The 14,534-nt window shown below is 29.0% G+C and overlaps 1 protein-coding gene across 1 annotated transcript in view; it reads left to right on the forward strand.

Moving 5' to 3' along the window:
- Positions 1 to 880: 880 nt before the first annotated feature.
- The window catches only part of LOC111614983 (CUB domain-containing protein 2-like), a gene marked incomplete at its 5' end in the record, with an annotated part of 41,586 nt that continues 27,932 nt past the window's right edge, over positions 881 to 14,534 (forward strand). Inside the window, 2 exons of the mRNA XM_023356355.1 lie at positions 881 to 1,075; positions 4,080 to 4,248. Coding sequence (XP_023212123.1) covers positions 881 to 1,075; positions 4,080 to 4,248 — 364 coding nt within the window. The remainder of the gene's footprint in view (positions 1,076 to 4,079; positions 4,249 to 14,534) is intronic.

Below are 14,534 nucleotides of genomic sequence, written 5' to 3' on the forward strand. Positions count from 1 at the left end.
ATAACAATTGCAAGAGTACAGTGCTCTCATGCTATGAGAGAATTTACTGCAGGTGGTGAAAAGGTATTGGTTTTTGTAAAATTTCTCTGAAAAAAAGTCATAAATTTGAAAACTATTGTAGGAATCGCTTCAGAACATATCAGTTGAGAAATACTAAAAAGCCCACACTTCAACTATTTTATTTTTAAGAAATTCAATAAAAAACCACCATGTATCTGCTGGAAACATGCATGCCTCGATGCAGTTAATACATGAAAATTCTTTAATTTATATATTACAGTCGCTCGCATTTTTATATTCATAAAATTAAAAAAATACAAAAAATTATATGGGGCATTGTGTCATAAAACTTTATAAAATTATTAAAAAATATGAATGGAAAAAATTAAATTATTTCTGGGTCAAATTTGAGTGTTTTAGAAGTTATTCACTTTAAAATAACGCGATTATAAGCGAAGAGGTGCCTGCACCACTGCTGCACTATTTTAAGTAACAGTGACTGATGGGAAATTTGAAAATTGAAATCCAAGAACACACATGCTATAGTGCCAATTTGACACCAATTATTAAATAAAAATAATGAAACACTTTAAGCAAAAACTGAATTGTGCATCATAAAATTAAAGAAAAATTAGTCAGGTAGTAATTTTTTCAGATTTTTCAAACAATTGGAATTTTTACACTAACTAATTAAAAATTGATTTGTGCCTAATTGGCACTAGGTGCATGCTGACGGGTTAATATTTTTTATATTTATTTTTTATTACAATTAATTTAGTCGTAATATTTTCTATTATGTATCCATTTTTACAAAAATTTGTCATAAAAACACAGCTATTCATATTTATTGACATTGAATAATCTTAAATAGTAAATTTATATTTCAGCATGTGGTGGAGAATTGGATTTACCAACAAGTGTCATTACTTCCCCCAATTTTCCTCATGCTTTATCATTCAGAAGATATTGCCGATGGATAATTTCTGTAGAAGAAAACAGAAGGATAACTTTTACTTTCACACATTTTAATCTGAAAAAGGATCCTATCAATGGCACTTGTTTAAGTGGATTAAGAGTAAATATATAGAAATAAATTTTTTCATAAATTATTGCAACATTCTAATCTACACAAAAACAAAATAAAATTTAAAGAATTTTTTAAGTTTTAAAATAAAATTTAAAGAACTTTTTAAGTTTTAAATGATTAATATATTTTATTATTTTATGTTTATATTTAGAATTATGTGATATAACATTTATGGTCTATTGACTTATCAGTTTACTGTAGTAAATACTATAGGTTATTAAGTTTCCATACAGTGAATTTATTTATATTATAAAATATAAAATTTGACACTTCTTATTATTGTGTGAAACAAGCACAAAAAACATAATAATTTATATAATATATAAAACATATTTCATATTTTATATACTCAGAATATTCTCTACTAAAAATTGGTTATACTTAATAAAAACAACTCACTCAAACACCAATACAGATACAATATTTCAGTAAGGTTTATTAACAACTTTAAGGTTGCAAATATGATCATTTTATCCATTTAAAATGGACACCCTCAGGTAAGTTACAATATTTTACTCAGAATATTTAGAAATTTAACATAATTTAAAATTACAGTTTAAAACAGTTATAACTAAATTACATTTCAAATATAATAATAATCAAATGATAAAGCCTGATATAGTTCTAGCCTGATAAATAATATCATGCTAGAACTTGTTAATTAAATAATCTAGGTAACTATTTAGATCTTAATTAGACAATACATTTTCATGATTTTATGAATAACATTTTTTCAAGGAGAAGAAATAGATGAATATTTAGATTTGTTCATGTTGAAAAATCAATTTTAAAACTCAAATTGTGTTGACTTAGCACAAACATGAATTGTGTGAATTGAGTTTAAAAATTTATTGTACTACAGCACCATCTAATAAAAACTTTTATAATTATAATGAGAAAGTCATTTTATCATTATAAATAAACTTACTGAATATTAAATAATTATATATAATATTTTTTTTAATTAAAATATAATTTTTTTTATATTTTAAACTGTTTTGCTTAAATATTTTTGCTGACTACTGGCCTTAATTTAAAAATTGCTGGTCAAGCTGGTCCAATGCCAGCTGGGTGGTAACCTAGTGGCAGTGGATCAACTTGACCTGTGGCAACCCTATGTGGAGGGTCTGTAAATGCTTTGGTAAGTATTAATGCAAAATATTTCACACTTCCCTATTCAATTATAGCATACCATATGTAATTATCAATTTTTTGAATTGTTATTTTAAAATATGTTAAATTCTAAAATATTTGAATACAGCCATGATCTCATATCCAAACTTCTTATATCCAAATCTCTGATATGACATTCTACAATACATATTGCAATTGTGAGAAGCCGTGGGAGCTTAGAGTGTTAAATTCTAAACCCCTTTGATCGACAACATGTTGGTAAAACCCACTCACATTGTCACTGGATGGCTCATGGCTGTATCAAAATAGGAGAGCTATGAATCAAGTGGGGAGGGTTAGCGAGGTCGTCAATAAGGCGCCAGTGATCATGAGTAAGAGAAGCCATTTTAAAATTCAACAAGTTTAATAAAGCTAAAGGTTACAAACATAAATCTAGGCACAAGGAATACAGTTTCCTCAATCTAGTGCANCAAAATATTTCACACTTCCCTATTCAATTATAGCATGCCATATGTAATTATCAATTTTTTGAATTGTTATTTTAAAATATGTTAAATTCTAAAATATTTGAATACAGCCATGATCTCATATCCAAACTTCTTATATCCAAATCTCTGATATGACATTCTACAATACATATTGCAATTGTGAGAAGCCATGGGGGCTTAGAGCGTCAAATTCTAAACCACTTTGATCGACAACATGTTGGTAAAACCCACTCACATTGTCACTGGATGGCTCATGGCTGTATTAAAATAGGAGAGCTATGAATCAAGTGGGGAGGGTTAGCAAGGTTGTCAATAAGGCGCCAGTGATCATGAGTAAGAGAAGCCATTTTAAAATTCAACAAGTTTAATAAAGCTAAAGGTTACAAACATAAATCTAGGCACAAGGAATACAGTTTCCTGAATCTAGTGCAAATCACTAGAGTGTGTTTTTACTATCAAGCAAGTGTTATGCCTACTAATAACTATTTCTGCCTGAGAGAGAGAAAGCATACATAAGATCAATCATATATCATACCTCTGTGCATCAGGGGATGTAACCTCATAAGCTAATTATCTGGTGAGATGCTTGGGATGACATGTACTTCCTTCACAAAGTTAAAGATAAATCCATAGGAACTTGCTTGCATTGGAGGAGACAACACAAAGTAAAAAGTTAGCTTCCTGTAGTACAATTGCCCCGATGAATGGGTGCCTGGCCATTATATCCCCATCCAGTGTGGGAATTTGGTCAGATGATCATTTGTTTGGCAGCAATATTGTCCAGCTATGACACCTTTGATGTGTTCATCAAAGGTGTCATAGCTGGACGATGAAAATTAAACAAAGTCAATTTGAAGGTTTAGTATTTCCTTCAATTGTTTTTAAATTTCCCCCATGGACTAAGTTATGTGTCAACTTTCTCACACTTTACAATTGATTGTTTTAACATATTTTTGATAATTTCATGAGTCAATGTGAGGAGAAAGGACTTGTTCACAGTTAAGTTAACATTCCATATTCTCCTATTTTTAATTCCATTGGAAACGAACAATAAAAGGGAAAGTTTCTAAAATGTATTTTTTTGTTAAAAATTTATAGAGAAAATAGCCCCTGGATACTCACAAAATATTCAAATTGAAGAATTATTCTGGAAATTGAAGGTTTATTTCTTTACATTGATTAATGTTGATGTGCCATCTAAAGCATTTAAAATAAGAACAAGTTAAATTTTTCTCATATGAAATAATGAAAAAATACTTTTGATATCTGATTTGTAATATTTAAAAAAATTTCATGAATGCATTAGATTTAGATAATGGAGTATAGTTGTATATATTTTTTAATTTCATATTATTATTGTATTTTTTCAGATAATTAATGGAACAAGACCTTATTATGGTTTAAATGGATACATATGTGGAAATGTTATACCTCCTCCAATAGATTCTAGCAGTTATAATGCTCTTATTTTATACTATTCTTATGGTACTTCTGCAGGTGAAGGATTCAGATTGGTATATACTTCAGATAAAGAAAGAGGTGAGGCAGATTTATAAAATTTCTTTATTTCTTAAGAGTCTAATGTAATTTATATTTATAGAACTTTTTGTTTCTAATTTTATATTTTTAATAAAATGAAATTGTTTACTAGAATAAAAACATGCAGAATTTTTCAAATGATTTCAGTTGAATAAAAAGAATATTGGATTTCTAAATTTCTTTTCAGTCATTTATAATTATTGATAGGTGGAAAAGTTTTACTGAAGCATAAATATAAACAAGAATGATTCTTTACTTTTCTGTGGTGTGACGGGTTAATGAAAACCACATTTGATATGTAAAATTCATTAAACTATCTCTTGTAACAGATAAACAATAACAACAATATCAATTTATTATCTTTTACACAGACTTACAATATCCCCTTTCATGTTGCCTTTTTCTTAACAATAGGTTGCAATTTACTGACAACTGTGAGTCCCGGATCCGGCACGTGGACAATCCATTTGCATCGACATAAATTACTACTTAAAATTAAATTATCCTAGATTAATATTAATGTTAGTTAAATTAGGGAAGTAAGGGAGGATAAATTTTGCTAGTTTTCGGGATCCCTTATTCCTTTATTTAGCGGTTTGGGGTACTAAAAGTGTCATTTTGTAAAAGTAGAGACTTTTTTATCACCTCACCAAATGGATATCCTTTGTAGAAAAATGGGAATGTCAACTAATAGTCTTTTCTTCACTTCTTAAGATCACCAAATCCAAGCACTATTATCTCACATATTCACTATGTAGATCTTCGCTCTCACAACTCTTCTCCTTGCTCATCACATGCTTTCCTCCTTACTTGATTCACCAAGAATGAACAAAAATTGTCCCCTATGCTGTGACATCAGTCGATGCACCTTTCAGCTCAAAACTAGACAGAAACAAACACTGAGCGGTTAAAAGAGTTGAAAAGGGAAAAGCGACAAGCATTAGTTAGATAGACGAAGGGAGGACATATAAATTAACAATTTACTTAATAAAATCTACATATATACATTGTGGGGATCCCACCACATTTCTAAACCAGTTAATATTGTATTATGCAATTTATTTTATTTTAAATATAAAAATTAGAAACAAACTAAACATTTTATTTATAAATTTTCATCCGAATGGCAATTATTAAGTTTCTGAAGATAAAGTCTGTCCAAAAAGGGACCATTATTTATTATCTCATGTTCCAAACTACACACTTAAGCTTGTTTATGTTGAAAATAAGGTAATCTTTTCTTATATATTAAACTTAGATAAAATTTATTAACAAAGCTGGAATAACAACTTTCAAAATCAAAACCATTCATACTTGTGGGTACTTGTTCATGCATAATTAATCACTACAAACAAGGTCACATACAATAAAAGATTAAAATTTATTATATACATGAAATATGGCACGACTGTACAGGTTGAACACGGGAGTGATAATCCATACATCTGGAGCAAGGTCCAAATCCAAAAGGAATGTGTTGTCATAGGTCAGGTTGCCAGGTGTGTTCAGTTCAGGGGTTCCTCCTGGTGGCGACTTTGGGATTTGTCACCAAAGTTGTCGCCACAATACTTTTCCAGCAAATGAGTTTCTTCATTAAATGAACGTACGAACATTTTCAGTTTAATTTGTAGTACTCCCATCCCATATTCATTTTTATTTTTTTTTTTCTCCATCCTGAGATGTTACAATGCCTCATTCGAACTTATTACCAGAGGCAATAACAATCTCTGTTTGCCAGGTGTGTGTCTCAAGAGGATCAACCGGCCATCTTCGTGAGACACCTTGATTGGGAGAAAGAAGATTGTGATGTATAAAAATGGTATAAGTTCAAATGAACTGAAGGGATGGCATTTTTTATCCTTGCTGGGCTTCATGTTGTCAGAAGTGACCACTGAGCAGGCAAGAGATCACTGAAGAAAGGAAGGTGAGCACTTGTAGGAAAGAACAAAGAATTAGTGACTTTTAATAGAAGGAAGCATTGTTGTGAATGTACATATTTAATATATTTGATTATTTAGTATATAGGACATTGCCAGGATTTGATGTATATTTAGTGATTTAGTGTATTAGGTATTGTTGGGATCAATCTGTTACAAATTCAATTAGAAATTCAAATTGTCAGGATTACGTACCCTTATTTAGCAGGTTTAGATTGTTATCAATTATGTATAAATATAATTTCCACAAAATTGCTCTCGAGTGAAGGGAATTACAAATTTATTAACATGCTTCAGGCTTAGCTTTTAACTTGGGAATATGAGAATTTTATAGTTTGAACCTGACCTGAGGCAGTTTTATAAATTAAACTAAAACATTTGTACGTTTACTTAATGAATAAATCCATTTGTGGAAAAGTATGAATAGTTTTGACTTTGGAAATGAAACTTAGCTAATAATAAATGATTCTAATGTGGCTGTCCGCCATTTTGTATATACCTAGTTATAGTATTTAGATTTAAGATTCTTTGTTCTTTTCCTTCTTTCTTCTTCTACTAATGACCATTTCCGGTCACCCGATCAGGAGCGGGAACTTCGTGGATCCTGATTGGTGGCTTACTGACGTGAACAGGGCGCGGCCCTGCCCGTGGGGTGAAAAGGACACTTGCTTTTTGCCTGGACGACGAGGAGAAAGGGTTAAGAAAATCTCATCGGGACATTAAGTCAGACTTAAGACAAAGAACCAGCCCAATGTGCGAAGTTTAGCGTAGTCCAAAGCGAAGAGAAAAGGACTAGCGACTTGACTGATGAGAGATAGTAGTCTACGAAAACTAAGCGCCAAATTTCATACTAGGAATGTTTAATATACCAAAGTCGGCCGAGAAAACCCCCGAAATTATCGGAAACCACCATCAGGACCTCCTGTGCTAACTACCGGTAGACCTTTTCTTTCTTCCCTTCCTTTTCCTCTTATTAGTATAGTATTAGATTAAGTTAGATATAAGTTAATTATAAGTTAGTGATTAGACCCTATATCGTGATAATTAAAAATTGTAAGATTCCGGACGAGAGTAGAGACCTGTTGTATATTCGTGTTTTGTCTCTGACGGGCATCTCTGTAGTACCTGTTAATCCCTGTTATAATAAATCATTGTTTAATTGATATTCGTTGGAACGATTTGTCTCGTACATCTTTAACTTTCACACTAAATTATATGTAATGGCAAAAACACTAAGAAATTTTAAATTCCATAAAAAAAGTCTTTTGTGTATCAGATTTTTAAATATTGTTTGTATACCAACAAAATTTCATGTTCTTTAAAATATAGAATAAATAAAAATTAAAATTGCTGATGATGGGTTGACATGTCTAAAATGTTTTGATNCTAAGAAATTTTAAATTCCATAAAAAAAAGTCTTTTGTATATCAGATTTTTAAATATTGTTTGTATACCAACAAAATTTCATGTTCTTTGGAATATAGAACAAATAAAAATTAAAATTGCTGATGATGGGTTGACATGTCTAAAATGTTTTGATATGAACAATTAGCTCCTGAAATAAAATTTTGATAATCACCTAAAATTTCAAATACACTGTGAAGTGTCATGATTGTCTACCATTGAAGACGTTTTTATTGTATTATTTTCATGTACTGTCAGAAGAATTTAAATAAATAACTAAAAATATAATTTAGTCATTTTAAATGATATCAATTGATATAATTTCTGAAGTAATTTTTGGATAATTTTAAAAGACCAAATGGTATGAGATTATATCAATTATTATCTATTGATGAAATGATTTAAAATGATTAAATGACATGAAATGATGCTATTTAAAAAATAAGTTTTTGGACAATTTCATATAAATAATATCAATTAGTTATCAATTGATAAAACAATCTGTTGGTGAGCCTGGTATGAGTTACAATGTGTAATATGGAAGGCAATTTTATTGACATGCACTGACATTTGATCTTTATCTTTCCTGCATTATTATTTTTGTTATTTTTATTTTGCTTATAAAGGTTTTTGTAATATATGTTAATAATTTAAATAAACACTAAATATAATTGTGTATATGCCAAGGTGGCAACACAAGTTGAAACGGTTAAAAAAGGTGTGGAGAAAACAAACAGCCATGTTGTAGCTTAAGCTGGGTGTACAAGTGTTTAGTTGTATTAATAGAGAGGTTGAGGCGCACGTTTTAAACTTGTAAACGTGTACGTGTGACGTTCGGCGCCGCTTTCCCGTAAGCCTAAAAGTTTGACAATGGTGTTTGGATAGTCGGTGGAATCACGCTCGACATTCCAAACACCATCGTCAAACTTTTAGGCTTACGGGAAAGCGGCACCGAACGTCACACGTACACGTTTACACGTTTAAAACGTGCGCCTCAACCTCTCTAATAAAGAGCTATCCGTATTATATTATCTTGTCAGTCGAGTCATTTATAATACAGTTTTTGTGAATTGAATACAGTGAATATTTTCTAATATGTATGAGTATAATATATTAGTAAATGTACACATTATTTATTAGTCAATTTTTCTATTTAAGTAGTGATTATAATACTGTAGAATTCACTGTAAATCTAGTTAACATTGAGTCCAAACAATAATAATTTATCAAAATTCTCCTATTATGAACTGGAAAATTATAATTAGTACTGTTTCAGCAGATTATTATTTATTACAGAAACTTTTAAATTGAAATGATTTTAAATTAGGATAATTTAATTGAAATTTTTCATGTTTTCAGAAGCTTATTGTTTAGCATCCATTGTATTAAACTGACAGTTTTTAAACAGTATCATATACTAACTGCTTATATATTTAACAGTTATCATAATAAACTTTTAGTATATTTATTTTTTTCTTCACTAAATTGTGAGATCAGGGTCTATGAGACTCCACCCACTGTCTAGGATGACTTTCTTAAGATATAGGAAGCTTGAGAGATCAGAAGATCTCTCATCTTATCAGGATTCCTGACACCAATTAGAATAAATAATGCTCACGTCCTAACTCGTGGTTAGTTTAATCTTCAGTTATACGTCCAAGTGGGGATATTTCAATTCTAATTGGAGAAGTAAATCAAGTGACAGAGGGGTCATGTTGATTTGCAGGAATTGAAGTCGGCAAATCCACTAATAAACTAAATTACTCTATTTATTTGGATGATATATATAAGTATACCTCGAGTTACGTTGTTTTTGATTATACATCATTTGTCAAAAAAATATATGGAAAAATAAAAATCAAGTTTAAGTCATTTTATTCATCTGTCTGCCACAAATATTGAAGTTGTAACATCACTAGAAAAATGTTAAAGCACATAAAATCATATTAAAATATGTACATTTACAGTAAATGTTAATATAATCATCATAAATCCTAGAGAATGAAACATGAAAACATCTGTGACTGTGTTGTTGTCTTATTTAGTGGTCTTTAAGTGCTCAATATTGGTGTTTTCCATGGTAGTTCCAATATCAACTGTTTGGCATTGTTGTCAATGCCACTTGATATTGGTAAATTTAATATAAATTAGTTTGGTTGAATTTTCTAATGGTAGCTGTATTATTTGTTAAGTAAGTTAATGTCTCTTCAATCTGTAAAAAAGGAATCCTTGGTAGACTACCTCACAGCTATTCAGGTTATAAAACTCCTTTATTGTTTTTTCACAAATGCATTTCAGGCTAGTTTAATTCTCTAGCCCCTCTTCAGTGCTACAAAATAAAATTCACTTATTGAATTGACATAAAACAATGCGAGTAGATAATGTTTACAAAAAACAATAAAAATCACATTTCACAATACCCTAAGGATCTCCACAGGTTTCACTGTCTTATTTTTCACACCTATACTGTACTTCTAGTTTCCATTTACAATATCCATAAATCTGTACAAAGGAATTGCAAATAAATATAAGTACAAAAAAGATGTTAAATTACATAAACTATTTAAGTACCCAATTCCTAAAGAGAAGAATATATGGGTTAACAATTTAATCATTAACAAAACTAACATACAAATCCCTAAGTATATAAAGCAATTCCTAGCTCTAGGTATAGATTTTAACATATCTATAGATAAGATAACAATAGATTTAATAGCAAATATAGATAAAAGTATAAAGTATGTACCAATAGAAAAAAGAAAAGAAAACTAATTTAATTGATTCTGTCATTCATGACATGAAACACATATCCCAAAAAAAATAAGTTTAAAGTAAATAAATATAAAACAAATTTAAATAAGACTATAAATGTTTTAAAAACTAATAATTTGTCTCTTATTAAGGCTGATAAAATGAAACAACTCATAATAATAGATAATGATGATTTGGAAAACAAAACAAAAGAACAAATTAACAACGAACAATATATCAAGTTAGATAATAATTCATATGAATAAATAAAAAAATATTTACTGAAAATATTAAAAGATATGTATTCGAATAATAAAATTAATGAAATGGATAAAAATAAAATACAGTAGAGCATCGATTATCCGACCCCCGATTAACCGTCACATCGGTTAACCGACCGTTCTAGTCGACAAATTTCAAATGTCCACTAGTGATGTGGCACTACAATATTTGGCTATGTCTTGGCTACTTTAATATTATTTTTGTTATATTTTGGCATGTTTTAGCTGGCAATACTGGCTCGACCATTAAAGGGAGGCCAGTATTTAAACAAGACTTAATTTTCTAATTATGAGTGGTTGTTTGTTTTGTGAGCAATAAAATAATTTAAAAATAATTTTTAATGATACAATAGCAATGATTATTATTTTTTAAAAGAATTTGTTAGGCTTAACATTGATGAAAATTCAACGTGAAGTTGGTTAATAGCAATATACTAATTACATGGGATATACTAATATACTATACTAATAATGTATTTTTTTCATTCTTTTCGGTTATCCGACCAACCTGAGTCCCCAATTGAGTCGAATAATCGATGCTCTACTGTACTTAATTTTAGAAATAATAGGACCCCAAGATTAAACATATGATTAAAAACACATAAAGATTATGAAAAATACAGACCCATAGTAGATTTTAGATATTCAATACTTTACAATTTAGAGAATTATATTAAAAAACAATTAAAAAGCATTGAAGGTTACAAAAAATAGTATAAAAAATGCTGATGAAGTTATTAATATAATTCAAAAAAGAAAGAAAGAAAAAAAACAGACACTTTAATAAGTTTAGATGTGAAAAATATGTATCCGAACATAAAATGGGAATTAATAAAAGACAGCCTTACACAATCAAAAATCAATCAAACATTAATAGATCTTATATCAATAAAAAATATTCTAAAAAAAATCAATGGAGTCAGATAATCTATTTTTTACTGTATTGTACTATTCATTAGTACACGGAAAACTACTAGTTTTCCATTCGTTTCTGACTTTTGAGGGCTTAATAATTCCCGAGTCTGTAGACTGGTATAAAAAAGTAAAAAAAGGTAAACATGTTAACAAAGAAAATATACTTTTATTTTTATATAAATATACTTCACCCCAAATGCATTTCGCCTGTCAAGGCCTCTTCAGTAGGGTTTCTGACGACTAGAATGTACAATAGGAACAGCAGAAGATATTTCAGACGACACATTTTTTTCCGTCGTAGACACAGCAGAAAATACTTTAACATCAAGGAAAGACACATCTTTCTCACTGATACCATCGCGTTTACAATCTTTAACTAACACCAACTCTTCCCAGCATTCCGCTTGTATCACTCCATTATTCAAATTCATTACATTACTTTGCATAATTATCGCGAAATGTTCTTTAAATTTTCTCTTTACAATATTTTTCTTTTTATGTATTATTTTTACATTATTAATATCTAATTGACAGTTGTTCACGTGACAATGCAAAAATACTGGGGATGTATTAATTTTATTTCATACTGCTGCCAAGTGTTCCGACATCCTCACTTTTAGTTTCCGTTTCGTTTCTCCTACGTAATAATACGGTACTCCACATGTACATTGAATCCTATAAACCACTCCTTCTTCTTCCAATATATCTTTCTTTCTGTAAGGTTCAGTTCTAATTAATTTAGATAATCTATTTTTTTGCAATGGAGCCAATTGTATTAAGTTTTCACAAAAATTTTTTTTATATTTTTCAAAAATACCTTTGATATACGGAAAAGAAACATACTTTTTACTTTCCTGTTTTTTCTTTACTTGAAATTTTCTTTTTAAATATTCATCATACCAGTTCTCCAGCAATCTTTTCGGATAATTGTTCAACAAATACTTCTTATTTATTTTTTTAATTTCTTCTATTCTTTTTTCACTTCTGGTTGTTCTAGAAATTCTAGTCGTCAGAAACCCTACTGAAGAGGCCTTGACAGGCGAAATGCATTTGGGGTGAAGTATATTTATATAAAAATAAAAGTATATTTTCTTTGTTAACCTGTTTACCTTTTTTTACTTTTTTATACCAGTCTACAGACTCGGGATTTATTAAGCCTCCAAAAGTCAGAAACGAATGGAAAACTAGTAGTTTTCCGTGTACTAATGAATAGTACAATACGGTAAAAAATAGATTATCTGACTCCATTGATTCTTTTTAGAATATTTTTATATATTGNTACAATAACTATCAGCAAAAATGAACGCAAAACTAAATTAAACGAATTAGATTATAAATTCATCCTCAAAAGTTATCCAAAAAGAGTTTTAAAAATTTGACATACACAATATTACAAAAATAGGTTTAATATAAAAAAGATAAAAATTACAAAGCCTTCCCTTACATAACTAATATTTATGATAATTGTTCTAAATTTCTAAAAAAGGACAATATAGTTTTGACCCCATCTTTGACCAATAAAAGCTCACATAAAATTCATAAGGATAAACTAGGAAAATACAAAACCAAAGTTGATAAATTGAAAGAAACTGGAATAGTTTATAAAATTGTAACCGTCAAAATCCAAGAAATTATATAGGAGAAATGGGTCGGACTTTAGAATTAAGCATTAAAGAGCATGAAGCTGCCATAAGGTTAAAAAATAATTCTCCTTGGTTTAACCAATCAAAAATAGTAACTGTCAAATAGATAGAAATAATATTAAAATCCTACACTATGAGAAAAATATTTATAAATGTAAATTCAAAGAACATATCGAGATAGTAAAATATAATAATAATAATTTAATAAATATGTCAAATGGCATGCAAATTGACCAGCAATGGTACAACATGATAGAGGGCGCAATGACAAGTCAGTAAATTATATTATAAGAATTATGCATTGTCGCGTATGAAAAATCATATTGTATGAAGAACCATTCAAAGATTATACAACATATACTGAGGTTTTTTAAAATGGTATACTTTTAATTGAAAGAACATATCGAGATAGTAAAATATAATAATAATAATTTAATAAATATGTCAAATGGCATGCAAATTGACCAGCAATGGTACAGTACAACATGATAGAGGGCGCAAGGACAAGTCAGTAAATTATATCGTAAGAATTATGCATTGTCGCTTATGAAAAATCATATTCTATGAAGAACCATTCAAAGATTATACAACATATACTGATGTTTTTTAAAATGGTATACTTTTAATTGAAAGAAAATCTGTATGTATATATATATANTTTAACATGGTTAAAATTATTTCGATGTAATATGATATACGCCCTTAAAGTAATTTTTTAAGATTATGAAAATATTGTAAATGGAAACTAGAAGTACCGTATAGGTGTGAAAAATAAGCCAGTGAAACCTGTGGAGATCCTTAGGGTATTGTGAAATGTGTTTTTACTGTTTTTTGTAAACATTATCTACTTGCACTGTTTTATGTTAATTCAATACTGAATTTTATTTTTTAGCACTGAAGAGGGCTAGAGAATTAAACTAGCCTGAAATGCATCTGTGGAAAAATGATAAAAGAGTTTTATAACCTAAATAGCTGTGAGGTAGTCTACCGAAGGATTCTTTTTTTTGAATTGAAGAGACATTTACTTACTTAATAAATTAGTTTATTTTCTACTGTCGCAAGATAATTTTAACAACTGTATTTGATATTTAACCTTACAAAATCATCTTATTTTATAATGTCTTAGAGCAAACCACATTCACAAATAAAGAGTTTGCAATGTAATGTAAACATTGCCAAATTGTAAACATGTACATTTACAGTATGTACTGTATGTACATGAGTTTGTAAATTTAGATTACTTTTTTCTGTACTATATTAAAAACTAAAATTTATTTGTTTGTAAGCTTAAAATAGAATCTTATTAACCATATATTATTAAAAATGCATTTATAAATAAAATACAGAACCGGGAA

The sequence above is a fragment of the Centruroides sculpturatus genome, unplaced genomic scaffold (genome assembly GCF_000671375.1).
Source record: "Centruroides sculpturatus isolate CEXI.00-Female unplaced genomic scaffold, Cexi_2.0 scaffold2295, whole genome shotgun sequence".
NCBI lineage: Eukaryota > Metazoa > Arthropoda > Arachnida > Scorpiones > Buthidae > Centruroides > Centruroides sculpturatus.